This window comes from Aulostomus chinensis, chromosome 14, assembly GCF_037954235.1.
Source record: "Aulostomus chinensis isolate RoL2024-O1b breed Wild chromosome 14, RoL_Achi_v1.0, whole genome shotgun sequence".
In the NCBI taxonomy this organism is placed as follows: Eukaryota; Metazoa; Chordata; class Actinopteri; order Syngnathiformes; family Aulostomidae; genus Aulostomus; species Aulostomus chinensis.
The window spans coordinates 26,483,631-26,508,034 of NC_141333.1; the positions used below are offsets into that span (position 1 = coordinate 26,483,631).

At 42.9% G+C, this 24,404-nt stretch overlaps 3 protein-coding genes across 9 annotated transcripts in view; 1 reads left to right on the forward strand and 2 right to left on the reverse strand.

Annotated features, from left to right (window-relative positions):
- c14h1orf146 (chromosome 14 C1orf146 homolog) overlaps window positions 1-15,108 on the forward strand; it is a 33,216-nt gene extending 18,108 nt beyond the window's left edge. Inside the window, exons 6-7 of the transcript XR_015119336.1 lie at window positions 14,027-14,245; window positions 14,824-15,108. The gene's annotated coding sequence lies outside the window, so the exon portion shown is untranslated. The remainder of the gene's footprint in view (window positions 1-14,026; window positions 14,246-14,823) is intronic.
- gfi1ab (growth factor independent 1A transcription repressor b) lies at window positions 11,314-17,422 on the reverse strand. Its single transcript, XM_086225243.1, has 8 exons — window positions 17,350-17,422; window positions 14,980-15,069; window positions 14,727-14,909; window positions 14,015-14,203; window positions 13,086-13,465; window positions 12,521-12,658; window positions 12,272-12,437; window positions 11,314-12,147 (listed from the first exon to the last, which is right to left on the reverse strand). The coding sequence occupies exons 2-8, from the start codon at window positions 14,984-14,986 to the stop codon at window positions 11,969-11,971; spliced, it is 1,242 nt and encodes a 413-aa protein (XP_086081369.1). The 5' UTR covers window positions 14,987-15,069; window positions 17,350-17,422; the 3' UTR covers window positions 11,314-11,968.
- Window positions 17,423-17,563: 141 nt separating this feature from the next.
- The window catches only part of evi5b (ecotropic viral integration site 5b), a 37,069-nt gene continuing 30,228 nt past the window's right edge, over window positions 17,564-24,404 (reverse strand). For all 7 annotated transcript variants that reach the window (XM_086225235.1, XM_086225234.1, XM_086225238.1 and 4 more), the window contains 2 exons: window positions 22,341-22,436; window positions 17,564-19,279 (listed from right to left, as the gene is read on the reverse strand). In XM_086225235.1, the coding sequence (XP_086081361.1) occupies window positions 18,998-19,279; window positions 22,341-22,436 (378 nt within the window). In that variant the 3' untranslated portion in view covers window positions 17,564-18,997. The remainder of the gene's footprint in view (window positions 19,280-22,340; window positions 22,437-24,404) is intronic.

Below are 24,404 nucleotides of genomic sequence, written 5' to 3' on the forward strand. Positions count from 1 at the left end.
TTGTGATTGTTGGCTAATTTAAAGGATCTCAGTTGAAATTACAAACTAAATTTTGGTCGGCACATCCACATCAAAGAATTTTAATTGACTGCCATTTTCATCCCGCCATGAAGAAAAGATGTTCATTAAAGGAGCATGCCAACTTTTCAGGATCAGAGTCGACTGTCCAGAAGTCATCCTCCTTACAAAGGCGCCATGATTAGTCGCAGCAGTTGCTGTTCTAAATGTCAACAAATGTTCGGTTATGCTGACCAAAGTTACCGTGGGACATTTGAAGTACTGCTTTAAATCACCTGGTCAGGAATACATAGTCTGTAACAAAGTTTATTTTGGTCAGGAAAGTAGTTCTGGGTATGACTGATTCTACAATAACAACAAATGATAATTTTGAACAATTTTGTGTTCATCACAGCCTGTCTGTGCCCAAGATGGGACACAGTTCTTATCAAATCTGAGAGGCATGTGTGAAGTTTTTTTATTTGACTTTCACTACGTTGAGTGTCATAAATTAAAGCAGTACTTAAAATTGTATCTTGCCCTTTAAGTACTCATAAATAGGTGTCCTGAACAAAGACGTTTTTCCCACCTGCATCATCTCTTTGTGACTCAAGGATGCAGAAAGATCCAGCTATGTATATTTACGTAGCTTCAAGCTAATGGCAACGAGGTAACAACAGCAAAAATGTTTCATTTTCACACTTTCAAAGAATAACATCCAACATAATCCACAGCTGATGCATTCCACCATCTCGCTTCTTCCATGGTTGTTCAGGATAGCACCGAACTGTAAGGGATTTGGTTTCTTTGGTTTTAGCTTAAATCAGACAGATTTTGATTTTGCTATTGTTGGTATTTAGCTAAATATAAATGGTTGTCTCTTTATACACTCTGGAGTCAAAGAAGTAGTCCAGGAGGAGGGGAGCATTTTTTAGAGTTCAAGACACTTGAGCACTTGGAAGGGGAAGTAGTCTTTTTTTCTGACATTGGAACACTCAAAGCAGGGCTATTAAAAATGGGCGAAGTCAAGCTCTGTGTTCAGGTGTGTACATGATTTAACATCAAGCATCAGCTCCTTTCTCCCTCTCTGATGGAAGTGAAGTCTCAATGTAGAATATCTTCAGGGGGAAAGAGGTACCCCAGTGACCAGAGAGCTAATGGAGATGGTGGTCTCACAAGGGATATTATTGACCTTGGCCCCTTTTTGTAAAAGCTTTGCCCCTGTAGCAAACAATTGCAGGGAGGGGCTGTGTGGGCGGATGAACATTTGTTTGTGCTCTGGCGAAGGCTGCTCGGGGAATGTAATGCCTTCCTTTTCACGTCTTTCAACATGGCCTTATGCTGCTTTCTGTAGCAGTGTACTATGAGGTGAAAGCTCTTGAGGTGAAACAAAGGCTTGGGCTGGACGCCCAGCCTGCCTGGTGCTGACCATCATTAGGACATGTGGACACTCAACCTTTTGTAAAGCGTCATTTTGATGACCAGTGTTGAGTTGTACCCAATCAATACACACACACGGACACCTTCATAGACACAGATAACTGCTGCTAGGCTGCTGTATCTCGGGGCTGTGGAGACTGACACCCTGTCTGACTCTGATCAATAATCGGTGCACAAGCTCCAGCACGGCCGCTCCGCTGTCGCACACAGGGCTTGGTTTCCCCGCGGCAGTGGAGTAAAACTGCCCAGCAACTCCCGGAGGTGAACGAATCGAAGATGTTACATGTGAACTGGCTGTCAAAACGATTTTGTCATTTCTCCTCCTCTCTGGTGTTTAAAGATGCTGACACACCGTGTTTAGGGTACCAATGTCTTGTTGGAAGTGATGGAGGCTTTTAGCTTTTTTTTTGTTCCACAAACTCCCTTTATCCGTTTACGTGTTCACTTGAGTGTAAAAATTTATATTTCACCTGCAGCAGATGTCTCCTGACACTCCCTGCCCTCTCACTGCTTCTCTCAGGTCATCTGATCTGAATCTTTCTTTTAGTTTAAAGGGGTTTTTTTTTGGGGGGGGGGGGGGCATGTTTTGAAAAGTTGTGCAGGAATGACTCCTAAAACCTGGAAATAAATTAGCAGTTTTTAATATCTTGTTCCCTTGTATCAGGGTCAATGGGAGTTTGAATTGGTGTTAAATGAAATGGTCTATTTAATCCATCCATCCATCCATTTTCTTTCACTTATCCTGTTAAGGGTCATGGGGGGGTGGAGCCTATCCCAGCAGCCTTCGGGCAAGAGGCTCACCCTGGACAGGTCGCCAGTCCATCACAGGGCCAACACATAGAGACAGACAACCATTCACACTCACAGCCACGCCTACGGTCAATTTAGAGTATCAATCAGCCTCGTCTATTTAATCCTAACCTAATAATTATTTAACATCTCTTTCTGTGGTATAAAATATGTCCCTAAATACCAAAATGTGAATTCTGAAGCCTTTGAATGACTTACAATCTGTGGTTGCTAATAAGAGGCGGAACACCACAAGTTCTAGAGCACAAAGATGGTCTTTGTCTTCGACACCAAACATGATCACAATGTAAAAAAGAAATATGAAGCTTGTTTTGGTGACGCTACGTGATACACCTGTTGTGAAATTTGTTAGGTTGACTGTTCTTCCAATGACTTCTTTTAAGCTTCAAAAGAAGTGTTTATGTCTGGAGGTTATCTTGCAAAACAAAAAATTCCCATTTGCTTTTAGCCGAGGGAAACCACAATGATGATGTAATGGTGATGATGCTAACATCCAGGTTATAATATGTCATCATTCAGAGCCCTATTAGAAGAATTTTATTATTCAACTTTCCTATGAAAACCAGAGCCATTTCAAAATTGAAAAATGTATACACGTTTTTTTTATTTTTTGAGAAATCACAAATGGTTGCTTTCTGTGGATTTCCGAGTGTGGCTGTTATTTGTGGGTAGACAGCTTCAGTCAATAAAGAAGACCAGATCAGATTCAGCTTGGGGTCATTAATGTTTCAGAGGATGCCAGAGGGAGAATGGAGAGTCACTGTAAGGGTTGGGATCCATTTCTTTCATCAGTAGCTTTGTCATTTTGGATCAATCCTGCTATTGTAAAGCTTCTCATCATTAATGGAGTGATTGGCAACATGTGATGGAAAAAAAGAAGAAAAAAGAATGTCCAGCAAATGATTCAGGAGGATGAATTCTCCTGCAGGATTTTTCGAACCTCTTCCCCAGCTCCAGCCTGGTGCAGCAGACCTCTGGGGCCGTGCTAGTACTTAGCATCCCGCTCCTCTCTGCTGCGATCCCCACAATGGCATTACTCTGCTTTGATCCTGCTGCAGTCTGACACATGACCACACAGACCCCTGAATGGGCATTAGTGCAGGCTTCAGCACACCCAACATCAGTGCCTCCCAGCACTGCCACCGCTCAAATCATTCATTAAATCAGAACACAAAAAGTAACTTTACTTGAATGCCTCAGCATAAATATTTGATCATGGCTGAGAATAAATCTTTGTCATTTTGTACTGCTTCCTCTTGCTCTGGTTGCTCTTATCTTCCTCACATTGCTCTGTCTCTCTCTCTCTGCTATTCACATACAGGCGCATGTTTGGTTTGGTCATTTGTGAAATAGATCTTGTGAATATTTTAGAGAGATTCATGGGTGCAATCAGGCCTGGTTAAGGGTGTGAGTGTATCACTCAGTAACATCTTGTGCTGCCAAGCTCACTCACAAATCATTTGCTGTTTGCATAGATAATACAAATGGAAAGTGTGTTTTTCACTGTGTAACAGCACAGTTTACTACTTCATTAACATTTTGGATTTAGTAAAGTGTATATGATTTTATTTTTTCAGGCGTAAGGACATTTGGACTCATTCATTAATTAGCACAAATTTGTCACACACTGAAGGAGTGTTTTAACCCTTACTTTAGTCGTATAGACAGGAAATAAGCATTTATTTCAATAGTTACTTTCTGCTGATGTCTATTGTGCACCTCTTGAAACTGTCAATTACAGAGGTTTCTCAAGGCAAGAATGTGTATTTTGCCTTTCAAGTACTCACAAATGAGTGTCTTGATCCCAGAAATATGTTTGTTCCCTTCCTGCATCACTTCATTGTGACTTCAGAATGCAGGAAGAGCCAGCCAGGTATGTTTAGCTTGAAGCTAATGGCAACTGATGGCACACAGCTGCAAAACTGTCCAAAAAGATACTGCAATGCTATGAGCGTATTACACCACAGATGCATGACCTAAACAGCTTAACACCTTTCCTGATTTTTATTGTGATCACGTTTGTTGTCCCAAACAACCTAACATAAACTCACCTGTTTACAAGTGATGTTTTTAAGACACAAAAGACGAACTCTTCAAAATTAAGTTGTGTGACTGACCATCAGAAATAAGGAGTTCCAAAAGCATCAGACTTTGTTTTCTGTCTGTATTGTGGGGGTAAAAATATCATCTCTAGCAAACTGCAGTCTATGAAAAGTAATCTGCAGTATAATCTGCATGTTTTACACACACACACACACAAGCATATATTTCAATCTGTTAACATTTCTTAGTAGTATGATATAAAGAAGCCTGAAGAATATTAGTATTTCAATCAGAACTTGTCTTGTGTTGAATAAGTACATTTAAAAATGCAAAGTGTATCTGTGCATGCATTTCTATCCTCTTTTCCCTCGAAAAAACTACGAAGGCTCAATACTTGAACATCATCTCATCATGAATTCTCAAGTCATTTCTGAGTGGGCTAGAATATCTGCCACACTCTAAAAGGCTGCAGCGCTCTCTCTCTTGTCACTTGGGTTCAATGCATTTTCTTTTCACAGGTTTTATTCCCCCTGAAGACGAGAGAATCCTTTATTATCAAGCCTTTTAATGTCATCTCCAGTATTCATATGTTATCAGACGTGAGTGTAGATTTGAGCGTATCAAACCAGTCCAACAAGAGTATGATGTCACAACTGATGCAGAAAAACTGAACGAGGTTATTTTTTGCACAGGTACAGAATGTGAAATCATAAAGCCCCAATGGGGGAGGGGGGGTTACATTCAGTCTGACTGAGTGGTGGTGAAGTAGCTTTCTGTCCATCAGTGACAGCTCACATCCAAGTAGTCCACTGATATGTAATGCTAAATGAACCGGATAAACATGTCTTTAAATGAGTGGACAGCCTCACGCCACCCCACCCTCCCTTTTATCAAACCTGTGGGTCCCCCGTAAATCTACCCACCCACCCCAAGGCTCATGCTGTTCAGGGCCCCTGACCCTCAGAGCAGAGGATGGCTAATGGAAAGCTTTCAAGGCGACTGGAGAAAAGTGTCAGCTCTTATTTGGCCTCCGCCATTTTCTATGTCAGTGGTGTGAGTATGTGTGTTTGTGGCTTTAGAATCTCTCTCTCTCTCTCTCTCTCTCTCTCTCTCTCTCTCTTGCTCTCTCCCTCTCTCACTCACTGTTACTTACTCACTCTCTCTCACACATACACACACACACAAAAGCACCTTGGGACATGCCATTATAAACAGGTCTGAAAACTGAAAACAGATGCGCACACACACACACACACACACACACACACACACACGCATACAGTAAGGCCTGCATGACAGTGTAGTATTATGACAGATATGTGCTAAATAGCTATGAGGCCACTGGTGAGTTTGACAACCACACGGCCAAAAGCCACAAAATCACAGATATAGCCAATAATCAGGAAAAGCTCATTTAAGGCAGGCAGTGGTACCATCTTTGCTACATTCCTAAACTGATTCAAAATAAGACTCTGATTAAGAGGCTGATTGATCTCAAGGGTTTCATCGCATAAATATTAAAAAATTCGGATTTATCAAAAACATGTTGAAATATAGGCTGCACGGTGGTGCAGTGGTCAGCACTGTCGCCTCACAGCAAGAAGGATCCAGGTTTGAGTCCCGGCTCGGGCGTGGGATCTTTCTGTGTGGAGTCTCCATGTTCTCCCTGTTCCTGTGTGGGTTCTCTCTGGTACTCCAGCCATGGACTGGCAAAGGCTGCTGGGATAGGCTCCACCCCCCGGGACCCTTAACAGGAAGTGGTAGAAAATGAATGGATGTTGAAATATGTTGCCAATGAGAAAATTACACTGGAAACTGTAGCCACCCTCAAACAGGGCTGTGTTGCCCACCTTGTGATATTTATGCCTTCAGAAGTGGAAATTTGTGAAATCTCTGGATTCATGAGTTGTGTGCGCATCCTCCCCTGTCACAGACACATGCTCTCAAATTCCATTTGAAAGATTTGACATTTCAACACAGCAAAAGGAGCTATTGGAGCATTGAAAGGGAGATCATTTAAACTGTCAGTGATACTGTCATTATTCATTTTATGCTCTGAAGAAGATGCATTACGGTGTCAAAACTCTTACTATCCAAAGGTGATGCGTGTGCTCCACTTCGTGGCTTCTTTTGCTCTGATGACGTTGTAAGTCCCAGTGTGAGAAACACCTGACAGAGACCAGGTGTGTATACCCTTAAAGTTACGGAGTTGCACACCTACAATTATTGAAACAGAAGATGGCAGAATTACATGAAGCTTCTTTTGTGTGTCACATGTTGGTCCACTGTTACGGTAAACTGAGGGCTATTAGTGGCCTTGACTAGAACAGAGCTAAATGTCAGTCTCTCCATGGATGTGACACATCAATGTGTGTTTACAGGTGTTATTGCTACTGCACAAGTGACAAAAGAGGCGGGGCTGTGTGACGGTTGATCAGCTGCCTCAGCTGGTGTCACCTGAGTCCCATTCAGTTGAACCTGAAGACTCCATGAGCAACAATCTGGGAACAGAGAGCTCTGCTCCGAGTTCTGTCAATTGGAGACTCTGTCTCCCCTCCTGGGCCCTGTGATGGACCGGTGACCTGTCCAGGATGAAGCCCCCTTGACTCGGGGGGACATTATAAAGACATATTCACACTCACTGGGCTTTTGTATGACATGCAAAATAAACAAAAGGTGATAAATCTGTTTCACAGATTTGTATCTTTTTTTTCAACACTATAGTAGCACTGTAGGCTAACAGTGCAATGCTAATAGCAGTCATTTAACAGGGAAAATTAGCTGTTCTGGTTTTGATATGAACTGGATACAAGTACCAGGAGGACAGCCAATTAAAGTGTAAATGACCTGGAACTTACTGCTTTTCCAAATTCTAAAATAAATTTCAGTTATCAAGTCTCTAATCGGGGCTGCACAGTGGTGCAGTGGTCAGCACTGTGGCCTCACGGCAAGAAGGTTCCGGGTTTGAGTCCCAGCTCAGGTACGGGATCTTTCCGTGTGAGTCTGCATGTTCTCCCTGTACCTGTGTGGGCTCTCTCTGGTACTCCAGCCATGGACTGGCAACCTGTCCAGGGTGAACCCCGCCTCTTGCCCGAAAGCTGCTGGGATAGGCCCCAGCCCCCCCCCCCCCCCAACCCTTAACAGCAATAAGCGGAAGAAAATGGATGGATGGATGAATGGATGGGGACAAGGCTGATTGATTCTCTAAATTGACCGTAGGTGTGACTGTGAGTGTGAATGGGTGTCTGTCTCTGTGTGTTGGCCCTGTGATGGACTGGTGACCTGTCCAGGGTGTGCCCTCTCTAACTCTCGCCCGTAGCCACTGGGATAGGCTCCAGCCCCCGTGACCAGGGGAAGTGTGTGTGTGTGTGTGTGTGTGTGTCAGCCAGGAGAGGCCAGCCCGTCAGCTGCCTCGCTGACAGTGTCTCTTGTTATTATTTTCCCCTCATTCTGCTGCCTTTTCTTTCCAGTGTCATGAATAATTTGTGTCTACGCCTTGTTGCTTGATGACAGCTGTGCAGAGTCTGTTTTTCAGATCAGGTGAATAATGAATAAGCCTGTGCAACAAAAGAGCTGCGTCCTGTATGAGCTCTGCTGTGTCCCAGCTGAGTTAGCATGGCAGCCGCCGGGGAGAGGACAGGTGAGCACAGAACTCTGCCTCATGCACAAACTTTCCCCGATTAAATCTGCATGACAACAAAAAATCCAGTAAAATTACATTTTTTGTTTTAGTTCCTTCTCCAGGAAGTCTCAGTATATCGGATTATTTCATTTTCCCCCTCATCTTCCAGGAATGTCTTGCCATGGTTTCAGAGCATTTTTATCAGTGCAGGAAATCTTGAATCCCTATCCCCGCATGAGACTTGTCAAACCTGTGTGAAATGTGCTGAACAAAGCGTGAGCGCAAATACCATATTATTATTACAATATACACAGCACGCCTGCTGCCCTCGGGGGAATAATCACATTTGCTCTCTCTTATGTTCTCTGATAAAAACAGACGGGGTAGCTGTGTGTCTCTATAAACCTGAGGTTGTGCAGGGGTTAATTTTCTTGCCTGGTGAAGGAAAATAAAAACTTTCTTGCTCCTTTATTTGTAACTCATAAACCATAATTCATAATAATTAAATCCCATTGATCCTGATATGGTTTAGACAATGCTAAAAGGCTTTGTTAGTGAAGAAAATGATCGACATTATATCAGAGCACCAGAGAGGGCTGCAGGGATGTGGAGTGGGCTCCCTCAACCAGATGGGGTTTTTGTTTTTTGGACGTTGGATTATACCAAAAAGTAAACTCTTTGACAAACAAGTGTTTATGAGGCTTTCAGCAAAATAACCTCCACAAAAGAACACAAAGTGGAAAATGTAATCATTGGAAGTACAAAGCTAACGTTACACGATGACAAAAAAAACAAACCACACCTCCGACTTCAACTTCATCACACCCAGCTTCACTCTTCCTCTTTCCTGTGTTTGGCGTGAAGATGTCCACAACAACTTCTATAGTTTTGTCTACTTGTTTGCAAAAGCCTTTCATAAGATTCACAAATGTGGTATTTACTAATATAACATTCAAATGTCTGAAGCTTGTGGTAACCACAGACCTCCTGTCAGGCATTTCAATAAAAACCCAGTGACTGTAGAGCTGGCAAGAGGAGATTATGCCAACTGACCTCTGGTTTTTGGGCTTCGTGCCACTATTTTGTGTTGTTTATGTTCTAGGTTCATATTCGTGAGAAAATATTAACGGAGTATGAGGTAGTCACAACATAACATTTTTCCAATTACACAGATCTTTCAAAACTGATCAACACAGTGATAATAAGTGACTGATGCTGGATTGTTTCGTTGGTTTAAATCTTCTTTAGATATCGCACAGTATTAAACACTGAAAAGAACCATCAAAGTTATTAAACTGAATCCAAACTTTGCCATAGCATATCTCTCATAAACACCCTTAGTTGTTCTGCTTTAATCCAGATTGTGAATCTTTTTAAAACAGTGGAAGAAAAAAAAATCAGACATTGAAGCACGCCTTTTTCATAATTCATACTTAATGTCTGATTAATAATGAACAAGCCAAAACCACAAAAGCCAGAATCCTGAAGTTTCTAATTGCATAGCTATGTCTGTCAAGAAAAGTTAATTCAGTCAGGGTGTTTCCACACATGTATGTTTGCACTTGTGGACCGAGGTGGGTGCAAGCCTGGATTGAAGCTGGAGAGGAGACTGCAGCGCTCTGATTCCTCACCCTGCAGTCCAATCGATGGAGCGCTATTCTATTCATATTTGATATGCCTCGGGGCAGCAGGGTGATGCTTTAAAAACCTAACCATTGGAGCAAATCTGGTCAGCTAATGGCTCTGAGAGGCTGGTCTGAGATTGAGGAACTTCTCTCAAAGGGAACCATGAACTACCTCATGAGATAAAAAGTCAAATAAAAGTGCAGATCCAGATTTGTGAGGCATTCGGTGAAGTTGAGTTTAAGTCCGCCTGAGAGGACTCATGGTCTTGCTGGGGGTTCCAGCTTCCTTTGATTCTTTTGTTATTTGCAGATTTACTTTTGCATACTTCCTTAATCAACGACAGAAAACTGCTTGTTTTGTTTTGTTTTTTTTACATGAAACTGATCATCTCCCCGCCAAGTATTCTGGCATCACACCTCCATCCCTCCACGCTTGCAGCTTCCTGTTCCTCCGCTCATCTCAGCCTTTAAAATATTCAGTGTTCTTGCAGGCCTGAGCGTTGTACGATTTTGGGTGAAGCGAGGCGTGGGCAATCTTTGTGACTCACTGATTTCAATCAATGTTGAAGGAACACGACGAACTGGTTGTTCCTCTTTAAAAAGAAAAAACAACTCCTTTGTTAGAGCTGGAAAAGATGAGATGGTAAACGAGGCGAGAGAAGGATGAGAGAGTTTATGTGCTGCCGTTCCATTCGGAGTGAAGCAGCTTTGATGACAAGAATGCGGCACATATTGAATTATGACCTGAATGGACAGGCGTCTGCCTGAAATCCCAAGTTGTTCTTCCTTCATTGATGAACTCGAGAAATGCCCTCAGGATTTAAGTTGTTTTGCATTTGTAGCCTTCATAAATTTAGTCTTGGAACTGGAAGCAAAGGCTGATTGCTATTAATAACTCCCAACATGAGGAATGCAGAATATGATCAATGCATCATTGGTATTTGCTGATATTGGCAAAATATTTCTACATTAGTCTGATGGCTGGTACTTATATGGGCCACTGGTGCTCAAGTCTCGCCATCTTTGCTCTTCGTCTGTCATTGAGGGTGAGGAGACAAAGCAGTAAAATAAATCATGGGATTTTCCAAATCTTTTGGAAATAAAAACTCATTTTAAGTAGCCACAATTTCAACGTGTTTTTTCAGTTTCATATATACTTGTTTTTATGGAGATATTCACAGCAGTAGATGGTGGAAAAAATATTGGCATATTGGATATCGGCAAATAATCGAATATCGTGAGTCGCTACGTGACATCTGCTTTCTATAGCGTGTTAAAAGTCTCCCGTGCATCAGAGCAGTTGGAGGATCCTGGGTCTCACAGATGTTTTCCAAAGGCCTCAGATGAAATCAGTCTCTGTTACTTGAGTTGTCAGAGCATGAAAACTACCCTTTTTTTCTCTTTTGTCTTTGTCCTCCAAATGAGGAGCCTGGTGAAAGCGTTTGGTTAACGGTGAAATCCGCCTGTTTACGGTTGAAACACGCGGCCTCAGTGGTCACAACAAACAGCAGCCGCGGGGCGAAATCCCAATCACGGCATCCAGATGCACAACTGTCCTGATATATCAGTCCGCCTGTCGCTTAAAATGTCCTCCAAAAATGTGATCAAATAGTGCCAGCCCGCTTCTTTTTGTTATTATCTTATTGTTATTCGTGTCGTTTGAGCTGAAGCAGTCAATAAGTAAACATTATAACCAAACTAAACGATCGATGCAAATGTTATTTATTTAAATGAGCGTAATAAAAGGGAAATAATACTTCACGCATGATAAATAACACAGAAAAAGCTGATGGAAAATGTGCTGAACCACTTTCTAAAATACATTTTTACTTCTTTTGAAAAAAACAAACAAACCACCTTTTCTGTTTGACTATAAAATGTGTTACAGTTTTAAATTCAACCAACCACAAAATAAAAATAGAGCCTGAAAAAACGTTGTATTTATTTTGTAAACGACCGAAAGAAAAAAAAAAGAAGAAAGAAGCTGACACTTGGTGAGTTTGTGTATTAAATCCGTCTGTTTTGCCAGCATCTCCTGGAGGTGAAAACAAAATGCGTCTGTTCTTTGGAGAGACGCAGATTTCCATCTCTGTCCCCTCCCGGACCCAGTTGTTGGGGTGTGAGTACAAATATTTGGAGTTGAATCTCCTCTAAAGTTGCTTTCTATCGGATGACACACAAATGTGCTTTATAATTTAGTACAGCTCACAGCTTATCTCTGGTTTGTCACGATTATTAATTATAGTGTGTCAACACTGCAATAAATCATTTCCCTAGCAAAATAAATTATTTGAGATATTTTCAATGCACTTTCAGAAGGAGTCCAATATAAACAAAGTGCTCACGAAGAGCGGAGCCGGTTTAAATGTCTTGTTCCCTCGGAAGGTTGTAGAATAACTGAACTTGTCAGGTAACAACAGGTTTGTGCGGCTCATTTGAGTCCGTGTTGCGTCTCCTTGTGCCTCCGCAGATCCACTTTCCTCTGGAAGCCTTTGCCGCAGAGGTCACAGCCGAACGGCTTGTATCCGGTGTGTTTGCGGCTGTGAGTGATGAGGTTGGAGCTCTGGCTGAACGCTTTCCCGCACACCTGACACTTGTGCGGCTTCTCGCCTGTAAAACACATGGAAATCGTTTCATGCGGGTGTATTTCTACAGTGAACCATTTGGGGAGGGTGCTCGACTTTAACGCACGCAGATTCGAACACCAAGCAGCAACCTGCGTTGGCTCACTTGCCTGTGTGGATGAAAGTGTGTTTCTTCATGTCGGACTTCTGGTGGAACCTCTTGCCGCAGTACTGGCAGGGGTAGGGCCGCGTGTCCGAGTGGATGAGGAGGTGCGTGGACAGAGTGGACGACCTCTTGAAACTTTTGCCGCAAATTTTACAGTCGAAGCTTCTCTCCTAGCAGAACAGAGATGGTTTCAGTACAGCGCGTTGACAGGAAGGCAACACAATGAAAAGGAGAGGACGGTGTGAAAAGCTACCTGTGAGTGTACGGCTTTGTGTTGTTCCAGGCTCACAGCGTGTCCGAAGGTTTTGCCGCAGATTTCGCATGCAAACGGCCTGGTGCCGCTGTGCGATCTGCGTACATGCACCTCTAACCCGTGCGGAGTGGAAAAAACCTGCAGACAAAAGTGAATAATGCTGTTACGAAAGGGTCTGGAAATCTCAAAAGTTAGATTGAGAAAAAGAGTTTGCCACTGAGATGTAACTACTCCACAAAGGTCTGAGGTCAACCACAGAGAAGAGCGTCCTTGAGGGTGACTCATTCTCAGTTCAGTAGTCACAGGCAACCACTCTCATCTGAAAACTACATCCTGCAGACAGGCCACAGAGAGAGGAAACAAATCTGTTCCCTAAAATAATTAAGTTGAAGGCATGTGTTGTGTCTTGTGGCCACAAATTGAGTCACGTGAACAAGTTCTATCTTGTATCCACAAATGAAATTCTTGGAACAAGTTATATCATGTGGCCACAAATGAATTAAATTATGGGAACAGGTCCCTGAGAGTTTCTGTATTTAGGCTGTGCCATTGTCCCTGTCCTCACCTTACTACACTTGACACACTTGTAGGCACCGTTCAGCATCAGACTGGAGCACAGTAACTCGGCCGGGGCCTTCACACTGTGGCTTTTGGGGTGCAGGCCTCCATCAGGAAACAGCAGCGCTGCAGCGTGCCTCCTGTAGCTGCTGTAGGTCTCCTCTCCCAGACCCCGCTCGTGATACAAGGATGTGTGGGCACCCCTGTCCTCATAGAAGCCCATTGACCCTTGGCCACCTGGGTCCACCTCCACGCCAGAGTACAGGTTCTGCTGCACCAGGGGCCTCAAACTGGGCCCTTGGAAGCTGCTCCACGCATAGGGACGGAAGGGAACAGCAAAAGGCCGGGTCTCGTCCACCAGAGGGGACAGGGATTTCTCCGAATCAACTGCAGGAACAAATGGATTAAATTTTAATGACAACAGTGCTGAAGCTAAATGGGGGTAGAGGCGCTCCTGGGGTCCCACAGGGCTCCAACAAGGCGTCATGCAATGTTCTTTCAGAGAATTCCCCAGATGGTGATACATCAAATTAAGTGGTTTCACTCAAAATACATTCACACACACATAAACAAGAGAACCAACAGGATTATTAGCAACCCAAATGCTTCCTGGATAGTTGCTCCCAGAGATCGAATATGACAGACTCTATCTAAGGTATTTTATTGTTCAATTTCTTAAAACGTGCAGATATCTATCCATATATATATAGATATCTATATCTAGATAGATATAGATATCTCTCTCTCTGCATATATATATATATATATATATATATATATATATATATATATATATATATATATATACCCCAAAAATATTAAGATTGCTGGGAGACTAAAGGCATTTTTATTAGACAAAATAATGTATGTGTGTGTGTGTGTGTGTGTGTGTGTGTGTGTGTGTGTGTGTGTGTGTGTGTGTGTGTGTGTGTGTACCCGGGGATGCAGACGGGGACGGAGGCCTCCAGTAGTCCTCGTATTCCGGGGAGCGATCACACACACTGTCCGCGCAACTCAGCGGAGATTTCGGGGAGAAGTCGACCGGGTCTGCGAGGTGGGAGTCCGGGGAAAAAGAGCACCTGTCCACCAACACGTCCGGCTCCTCTGGCGGGAGCTGCTGCGCTTCTGAGGGGACATGTGGAGGACACTCAGCACCCTGACCATGAGGTGACGCCTTTATGTCACTAAACCGTTAATTCTATAGACTTGAACAACAACGAGGATTGTTATCTAGAATTTATGTGCATGTCGGTAAAATACAGCAAGAGGAAGAAGCACAATGTGCAGCATTGGTAGGCCAGCACTGCTGGATGAGAAATAGATAATAAATAAGAGAAACTGAGATTTTTATTGTAAATGTTAGATTTTTAAAAAGAATACTATGAATATTATTTTCTTGTATGTTTAAAATTTTAGATTTAATGATTTAAAACGTCATTGTTCTGTCTGTACCCACGCATGATGGCAGTTCTCGCTTTTGTATTTGATAATGAATATCTTATATAAATTGTCAGCCAATAAAGATGAATATTATATTATAAGGTCTACAACATTTAAGACAACTAATACGCGATCAAATTCAAACATTTATTTAACTAAAATATCAAGTAAAACATATTCATAAGTAAAATCAGAGGTCCGCTCATACCTGTGCATATGTGCGCCAGTATGTGGTCCAGGCGGCTGTAGTCCTCCGCTAGGCTGCGGGGTTGGTGGTAACTGTGCGCCTTCTTACTCTTCACCAGGAAGGAGCGAGGCATGTCGCAACCGTGCACGCTAATCAGTGATGGAAACCCGGCAGCAGAGAGGAGGGGTCGCCGCGGTGTGATGCCTGCAATGATTTTATCTTCACTGCTGGAGAGAAGAAGTCCCAAACGCTTTTAGAGTTCAACCTGACCCACCAGTCATGCGCAGACGGAGCGTCCGCCTGCCAGGTGTTGGGCGTCTGGACAGGTGAGTCCGCCTGGAGGCTTTCAGTCAGCCCCCATTGTCTGTGCAGGTAATTGTTAGATGGAATTATCAGCGGATTTAAAAAAAAAAACAAAACAAAACACAGAAATCATTTTCACTGTGAACCTAAACAGATGACTACATTATATTTGTTGTATTTCAAAAATATATGTACACATTAGTGCTCTATTCCATCTTTCTTATTAGTTGTGTAAACTGTTGGGATGTTGTATATCCACCGTCAATTCGGTATCCTAAATGTTTTATTATTATCATTATTATTATCATTATTATTATTATTATTATTATTATTATTATTATTATTATTATTATTATTATTATTATTGTTGTTGTTGTTGTTGTTATCATTATTATTATTATTGTAATTATTATTGTTGTTGTTATGATGCTCCACTCAGGAACAACTGGACTGGCATTGTCATCCGTAGGTGGTTAAATGGGATTTTACAAATATTTGCAAGTAAAGACAAATGTTGTTATTCAAATTCACAATATTGCGGTGTTTTTTTCAGTTTGTACAAATGTATTTGCTATTGCTATTTGTAAGAGCACTTGAATTTGTTTACACGTCATATTGACCGTTAAATATCAACTGTTTCCATTCAATATGTATTGACTTTCTCCGTACATCTGCAATTGTTAATTTGTCTCTCTTTATTTTACGTATAAAATTGACCAATTTACTCATTGTTGTAAATGTCGAGTCTCATTCCAAGACACACTTGCGACTCCCGACCTGTTCAAGTGTCGAGCCCGCCGCCCCGTGCCCTCAGAGGAACGCGCGGCGCTAAAAGAGATACACACTTTATCAGTGCCTGGCGCAATCTCGGAGTGGGGCCGGGGAGGGGTTTACCCCTGGTGTTTGGGAAGGTTGAGAGCCTGCAGCTGCAGAAGAAGGGGTGGAGGATTCCGAAGTTTTATAGCTCATAATTAAATAGCTAGAAATGTACTCATCAGCAGCAGCTGGTTCAGGTTTCACATTACAACGGCGCGGACACAGTAGATGATACAGTATCTCCCTCTCTCCGTGCTGGGGGAGCGGTCCTCTCCCTTCGTCCTGGACCAGTGGTCTGGAGCCAGGAGACAAGTTATTAAGTGACAGGCACTCGCCGGTCTCGAGCCTTCGGTGACGGCTTCACGTTACGCAGGCATCCTGATACAGAGACCACTTGTGTTTACAGGGGACGCACGCAGTTTAGCGTCGTTACGCACGCAGCAGAGGGTCCAGTCATCCCAGTTGCAGGCGCAAGGCAGGAATCACCAGTTAGGAGGTTTTGATCACCAACGAGAATTTGAACCTTTTTTTCCACCCCGGCTCTTCATATGGGATGTTTTCGCGCATTAAACTGAACACAAACATGCTCGACTACCAAACGGTTCAGGAGTTTCATCATCAAGGGCAGCGATTTCGGTCCAACCAGACTATCAGCACAAGGAGGACCGGACGCAAAAGCAGCACATGCTCCTGCTCGATTAGGCTCACAACGGCCGCAACATCCGGACACCATCTGGACAAAGATATGAAGTTGAGAGCGATAAAGGCAGCAGGCGGTCGGTCGGGCCCAGCAGGAGCCCCGAGAACCGAGACACGCTCATCGGGGCTTTCCTGCCTGAAAAAGAGTTATCTACAATAAGGATGCACCATATTGGACTTATTTTGAGGAGATTCTACAGCGGATTTTGACTGCAAAAGTTATGTATACAGATGTAAATATCCGTAAATTACATATTTAAGAAAGTCGCGCTTTACCTTATGGCTAAAAAAGGAAAAGAAAAAGGTAAAGCCCGTACATAACACAGTTCCTTGAAAGGAAACGCTTCGTGCACTGATAGATTTAATTAAAACGGCCAAGAGCTGCTGCTGATGTGCTGTTACCTTTAATGTCTGATAACAGTAACTCTCTACATTACAAAATAATTCTAGAAATAGTCAACTAAGCCTAAGTCCAGTCAGTTTTGAAGTTTATGGTATTTCAACTCTGTATACAATTCATGTCTTCTGCATTCTTTCCGGTGAAATTGGGAATTAAACTCACAACATTTGAAAATTCCATGTCTTGAGACTATCAAAATACGGAGGTTTTATCAATCTCACTGCTTAAATGTGCTTTAATTCATTAAAAAAATGCAATCAAACTTAATCAAAATTACAGGTTTTGATTTATTTCTATCAGCTACAAAAGAAGTTAACCAGCCAGGACACATTTATATAAGCAACCACCTTTTACCAAGGCAATCAGGGACAGCGTCTGTATCACTAGCAGCTACAGGCTCATTCAGCATTCAACAATGACACAAACCTGGTCCATCTCTTCATGCTCGAAGATCAACGCTCCTTTAAAATGTGGTTTTCTGCATGAAATGATGAGAAGTTGAGGCTGAGTTCTGAAACCGCGAGAAATCACTTCCTGAGAGCATCAATCTAAGTCACCATCTTCAGAGGAAGGCAGCACAGATGTGCTCAGACAACACTTGTGAGTGTTTAAGTTACAAATCACCACAAATGCTAAGAAAGAAGTTCAAACACTTTATTGTGAAGTCGTCTCACTCACTCTCTCACACACACACACACACACACACACACACACACACACACACACAAAAGTCTCTAGGGTGTCCTGGCTGCTCCATAGTGTAGCTGCGTGCATGCGTTTGTCCTTACTGCACTGCAGACTTAAAAAGTGCCAAAACGTATTCCTCTCCCATCAAGCGACACATGTTGCTCATATAAGCGACATTCTTGTCACCCATACAAAGCCAGAAAGCCTTGTGGACATGACAGCTGAATGTGCAATGTGCCCCCTCCCCCAAAAAATAATCTATCAATGAGTCCAGGAGTTAGTGTTCCGCATTCTCACACAAACACACACATCCATGCACATGAAATGGAGTGGAACTAGATGAACACAATGCAGAGTACACTTTGGTAAGACTTGTCCAATTACGTCAATGATCAGATTGTGTTATCTCAGCGTTCTCTCCATCATCCCCTTCCGTGCACACAGAAACATCACGACTGACTCATCTGCTCTGAGCAGTGACCATGTGTTGCATTGATTTTTTTTTTTCCTGCACCGTTCATTTTGAAAGTAGAGTTTCAGAGAACTAATGAATACAACAGTGACAGTTCAAGAAATAAACATGTCCCCTTTTAGGTGCTCCGAAAACAGCATGCTTGTTTTCATTTCCTCTAGACGTCAAGTTGCCTGTTCCGAAGCAGGATTTCTCTTTACTATAGTTAACTGTCCCTTTTTCTGATTTGTACAATATAATGGAAACATTATATATGCAATAGATACATTATTTCAAATAAAAAACAAACATTATACACATGTACATATCTACAAGTGTGACCTTGCTGTAGTAGGTCCAGGTCAAAGGCCAGCGTCGTGTGCTGAGGCCAGACAGTCAACACTGTCTGACAGAAGCGCCTTTGTTACCAGGCTCTGAACAAGCTTCAAGATGACACACAGACACACACAGACACACACACAGTTCTGCCTCCACATCATGGACTCTTAGTAACGGCATCAATACATTTGTCATGTTCATTTATAAAACGCTTTAAGAAATATAAAAGCCATTGAATGAAGTGTTAATATAAGCTAAAATGTGTTTATTCAGGGTTGTACCTAGCTGGAGAGGGTCCTTCTGCCCTGCCCCTCAGCGTCTGTGGCCCAGTCAACTTTGATACACTCCACATGATTTCATCGCCTGCAGTGCTCAGACTAGTGGTGTCAAAGTGTATTCTGCCCTCAAAAGAAAACCAACAGAAGGGAGGTAAACAAAGTGATTCTCATGATTTGAAATGATGCATTTCCATTTTGGAACCCAGAAGTTCAGATCTGGACGTCCCCTCTGAAATGGTTGCTGCAAACCCCCCCCCCACCCCCACCCCCCTTTGATGAAGGCTGAACGGACTCGGACAGTCAGCTCCATTGCACCTGGTCACACCGTGGTTGACTTCTGGCTGCCACTGGAGGGCAAAGAGAGCCGCAGGGTCTCGCCGTCATCGTCCCCCTCACTGTCTGTGTCTCCCAGGTTGGGCTGCAGTCTGACACGGCCGCTGTTGACACTCCTCTGATGGGTGTCCTGGAGGGTGGAGTCCTTGCCTCCATCTTCATCTGAAGAGTGGTAAGACTCGTCATCACCCACGTAGTGGTCAATGATGTGGATCCCATCAAAAGTGGGCTGTTTGACCAAGCCCCTCTGCCCTTTTAAGCAGCAGATCTGTGAGAGCCAGTGAGAGAGTTAGGAGCGATTCTGATCTTTCTGCTGTCATGCAGCATGCATACAGTGACAGATATAGCACCAGTACTGGCAGGCACTACAACCAGTGTGACCAGATATGAGCAGCGTCCCACTTCCATGTATGCAGGAGACTTTTCTGAGTGCCACTGTAGTTTTGTGGACAAAATTGGAAGTTGATAGTCATGGGTTCCCTCAACCAGAAAACAATGGGATCTTTGCGCTGGATTTCAGATAACTGCAGAGTACTAGATCTGCCTCTGACAAAAGTTTGAGATTTGCAGGGTTTGTTCAGCAAGATGACCTTCACAAATTAACTTGAATGATTTCTGAAGCACAAATGCAATCGTTGAAAGTACAAAGCTAATGTCATGCATGACTTTCACGCCAGCGCAACCAGCTTTGCGTGATGTTTACCTGCAACGATGACCTCTGTTTAGCCACTTGCTGACAACCGATATTTTTTTAACACACAAATGCCTCGAAATTGACAAACGGAGCATTTACTAATGTGCTTTATGCTGCAGAGCAACACATTAAACTATCTTAAGCCTGTGTTAACCACAGAGCTCATTTCAGACGTTTAACTGAAAAGCATTTCAAATAATCCCATTATCTTTGAGGGAACTGACGGATCAACAACACCAACTTATTTCATGTTTGAGGGCTCAGTCCTTCAGATGTCCATATGCTAACATGCCTTAAAGGGGCTTGCAATATGGATTTGGGACAATGTGTTTATGGGACAAAGCTCACTCTATTTGGGACTGTGAGGGAGACGGTGTCTGATGTAACCTTTAGCAGCACAGGGAAAATGCTACATGCTGGCTTTTATGGGTAGGGAGGGGGTCGGGGGTTAACCCTCAAGACTTTCCTCCAGTACAATGATGATAATAAATAATATTTCCTCTCTATTTCTATATCAACTTTGCTATCTGGATCAATTCACAAAAATTGATGTCCACAGTGTCAGATAAGTGTATGATGAACTCTCTATACTGTCACTTAAAGACAAACATTCGGACCATAACTAACGAGATTGGCTGACCAACACACGATTTTGAGGTGATAATGCTAACGTTTCTTAAATAACAAAGAATGTTTATCTTCTCTGCAATTTATAGTTTATCTTTCATCAGTGGAAAAGTTAAAAGTGGGAATAAATGTTGCTTCTCACCTTCGTGAGGTTACTTGAGTGAGATCACTTGATTTAACTTTTTCCGAATATAAAAACTCTACACTCTCATACACGCGCTTCACGGTGTTTTCATGCCATAATTTACCAGCAGCACAGAGTCGATGGAATGAATCCAGAATAAAATTGTGAACTCAGCGGTCTCATTTAATAGTCATCCCCTTATTGAGACTCCTATGGGCAGCAGAGAAGTATACTTCTATCTTAGGGGACTCAGTTTCACATGGGAAAAGCCAGATGGACGTTTAACCTACACCCATTTTTCCAATCAACAGTTCAGTGTTCTGATGAGTGAAGAGCAGAGCTGTCTCTTCAGTGAGGCTTTCAGTCCACTTATATAACCCCGATGCAGTTCTGTTGGTTGTTCGTGAAATCAGGAATTGTACTGTGGTGCTGATGACACAGCCCTACCTTAAGCCAAGCCTAGGGTGGTTTGATTGCAGGAAGCAAACTAAATGCAAAGGATTATGGGCTGTCTGCTTTGTTCAGATGGACACAAAATGACAGACAACATGACAGGGAGAGGACTGACCTGGACTCTGCTGAGTCCTCATCCGATGTTTGCAAGATATCAAAGAGTTTACATTTTCCAGCACTTGCGTTTTTCAAAATGAAACTTGTGTGAGCATATTTTCCACGTGTGTGTATGCGTATTAAGTTCAATTTTGTTCAGACAAGTCGAACGTAGTTCATTTGTATGATTTTAGAAGAAGCTTCTTGTGTTTGACTGACTAAAACTGGACTTTTAATTACATGTAAACCCTGGTGGTCTGCATGTGTTTCACAGGATCCACTGTGGTGTTTAACCCGTCAAACTGGGAGGGGGGGGTTAGTCATTGCTGGTGAGACTACACATATCTAGACAGATGAGAAACTCTGATGTCTCCTGAACAGTCTTGACAGAGATGATGCTACTAAGCTCGAAAGCGGGGCAGCGCAACTTACTGTACCACTCTGGAGGTGGACATACTTCTCGTGAATAAATTCTTCCCTGTTGTTGTCGTTCCAGTCTAAGCTAATTGAACTAAGGTGTAACGATAGCTTGAGTGCAACTGTGCATGGAAATTCACTGACAGATTCTGTTTGTGTAGTTGCTTTTCGCGTTTCTGTTGTGGGAGAGAACCATTTCCCAATAAGAGTCCCAAATAAGAGGTCAACACAAGGTCGGGTTTCAAGCACTGGAAGTCACATGTGTAACAACTCACCTGGGTCAGCCTGCCAGACATGTAGGAAGAGTGACACACATCAACGAGAAAGAAGATACAAGAATAGACCTGTTTAGCACCTGTCTAAACTTTGCTGTGTGCCGTCTCAACATTTCCAGCCATTTGATGCAGATTTCAGGTTATGAGGGAGGAAGATGGTGGGTCTTGTTACTAAACCACTTAACTTTCAGATTTACTCATCACACTCTGGAGATAAAATGATTCATAACAGGTTTAAAAGAAGATGACTTTCACTTCTCTCACCTCAGTAATGTAATAAGCATGAGAAACCCACTCTTTGATGAAACGTGGTATCAGCCTCCTCGCTTTAAAGAAAGTTGCACTAATAGCATTGGAATTATTTACTCAAATGTGCATCAAATCCTCAGTTCTGATTTGAAGACATTCTCAAAGACACTCTAGGTGAAAGCCTCCTCATGTCTGTGAAGGTAGTGTGCAACAGCAGCTCCACACAGGAAGTCTTTGGGTGGAGTTAACGCTTCTATGAATCTCTGAACCTCAAAGTCAAAACATATCTGAGGGAATATTGTGAAATATTCTCAAACAGCTCATCAAAGAAAAACCTGAAATCCTAGAGGGAAAGAATTTGCAGTGTAAGGCTGCACTGATGGAGCCTCCTCACCTCATGCTTTAGCTCGGCTATCTGATCCTTGAGGTCGCGGATGTACTGGTTGGAGTCGGTATGGTTCAGCTGGCCTTGGACCTTTCCTTCTTCTCTCTGTTTGTAGAGAAGGCAGAAGTTACACTAAGGCTACAACTCTCTTTTCTTACCTGCTAATAAAGATAAAGAAATATTTACATTTCAACACATGGCAACCATAGTGTAACCCATTACCCTGTGGATTAAACATCCACTGATTGTTGTGCCAAACAGTGGCAGCCACGGGGGACACCCTCTGTGTGTGGCAGGTGTCAGAGTAAACGCTAAATAGAGCAGTTTGTGCTTCATTTCCTCCTGGGGCCCTGGGGAAGAAGCTGCTTGTTGGCTGTTACAGTTCAACAGTTTGTGTGATGTTTATCTCCTAAGTGAATGCATCTGCACACGCTGGAGAAAAACATATTGTCAAACCTTAAATCACACCCCTAAAGCTGCCAGTTATACAGCGAGACCAGTTCAGGGTCCTCAGTGGACAGAGCGTGAACCACAGGCAGCAGCCCAGGGAACCCATAAGGTAATGAGGTGACACCCAGCAATACAGATGGCCTTCCTGATATCTGTGGTGACGGCTACTGAATGTTTTTGTGTCTAAACAAGTGAGATGAATAGAAGGACATGATGTTTTTGAGGTTTCCTCCCTCCAAAACACAGCAACAATAAACAGCAGGCAGTTAATAACGCTTCCTTGTGCTCAGCTGCGTGAATCTCCAGGTGTCAGGCTGTAGCTCCTGGCGTTAAACGTCCATTGTCTTCACCCTGAACTTTAATTAGATTTAAGGATCATAGACGGAAGGACAATTCATCTCAAAGTGACATGACAAAGCTCTAAAGGTAGTTGACCCCTGTAGTACAGGTGTGTTACCGGTGCTTCTTTAGGTTTTAATTGACAGACAAGGAGGCCAGTCATTTGCAGGCTAGAGCATTTCATATAAATCTCTGAGCATACACAGAAACCTCAAAATAAACCATGCATGTAATGTCACACATTCTGCCTGCTTCAGCTTCACGATGAGAAACCACTTCCTATCAGGCCCAGACTTGGAGGAGCCGTGCTACTGAACAGACGCAATGCCTCTGAACATGTTCCCCCCACACACGATTCACGAACACCATTTTCCATCATCACTGACTGCTTTGGAAGGACTAGTCTTTTTGATATTTAAAGCTGTTTTTCTACCACTATTTCATCTTTGCTCATACTTAAAGAGCCAGACCAAGCCAACACAACCCTAAAATATTGTCAACCTCAAATCAAGAGGGCATGAAAAATTTCTTCTTCAGGTTGACTTTCAGTTGAAACCCCTTTTCACCCAAGAGGTTATAATAACCAAACCACAGACCAAGAACAAAGCCAATGCTGGCACAGTGATTCTAGCTCAGCCACGGGCTGGATGTTTCATCCCTCCTCACCAGAAAACCTATACCTGTTGATATAATAAAAGGGGATGAACGTTATTTAGCAGAGGGTTTACAAAGTCGTTTCTAAGGAATATGAAGGTGGTGTCCTCAGACTTGAGCTGTTGCATGTTTGTGCTCCATCACTTAGTAACAAAACCTCAGACCACACTGTGTGATTGTGTAGGCCTGTGAAGAGGAAGTGGGGGAGGTTCTTTATAGGTGTCATACTTATTAATAATCAGTGCCTCCAGCTAAGATTACCTGAATCTACTTTCAACGGAGCTGTCACTGAAGTTAAAATGACCTTTTAGTCATCATTTGTCAGTTTTAGTGCATCAGTATAAAAGGTGCACACAAATCCAATCAGAACACATGGCACCTTGCCTCAGCTGTATGTTTAAGAATATGAGAGAGAGAGAGAACATTTCTAAAATACAACTGTTAGCGTAGTACTTCGACTTTGGGATCAATGTGAGGTTGGTTTGGCAGCACATAGATATTATTCTACTATCCTCGGGCGAGAGGCGGGGTTCAACCTGGACAGGTCGCCAGTCCATCGCAGGGCCAACACACAGAGACAAACAACCATTCACACTCACAGCCACACCTACAGTCAATTTAGAGTATCAA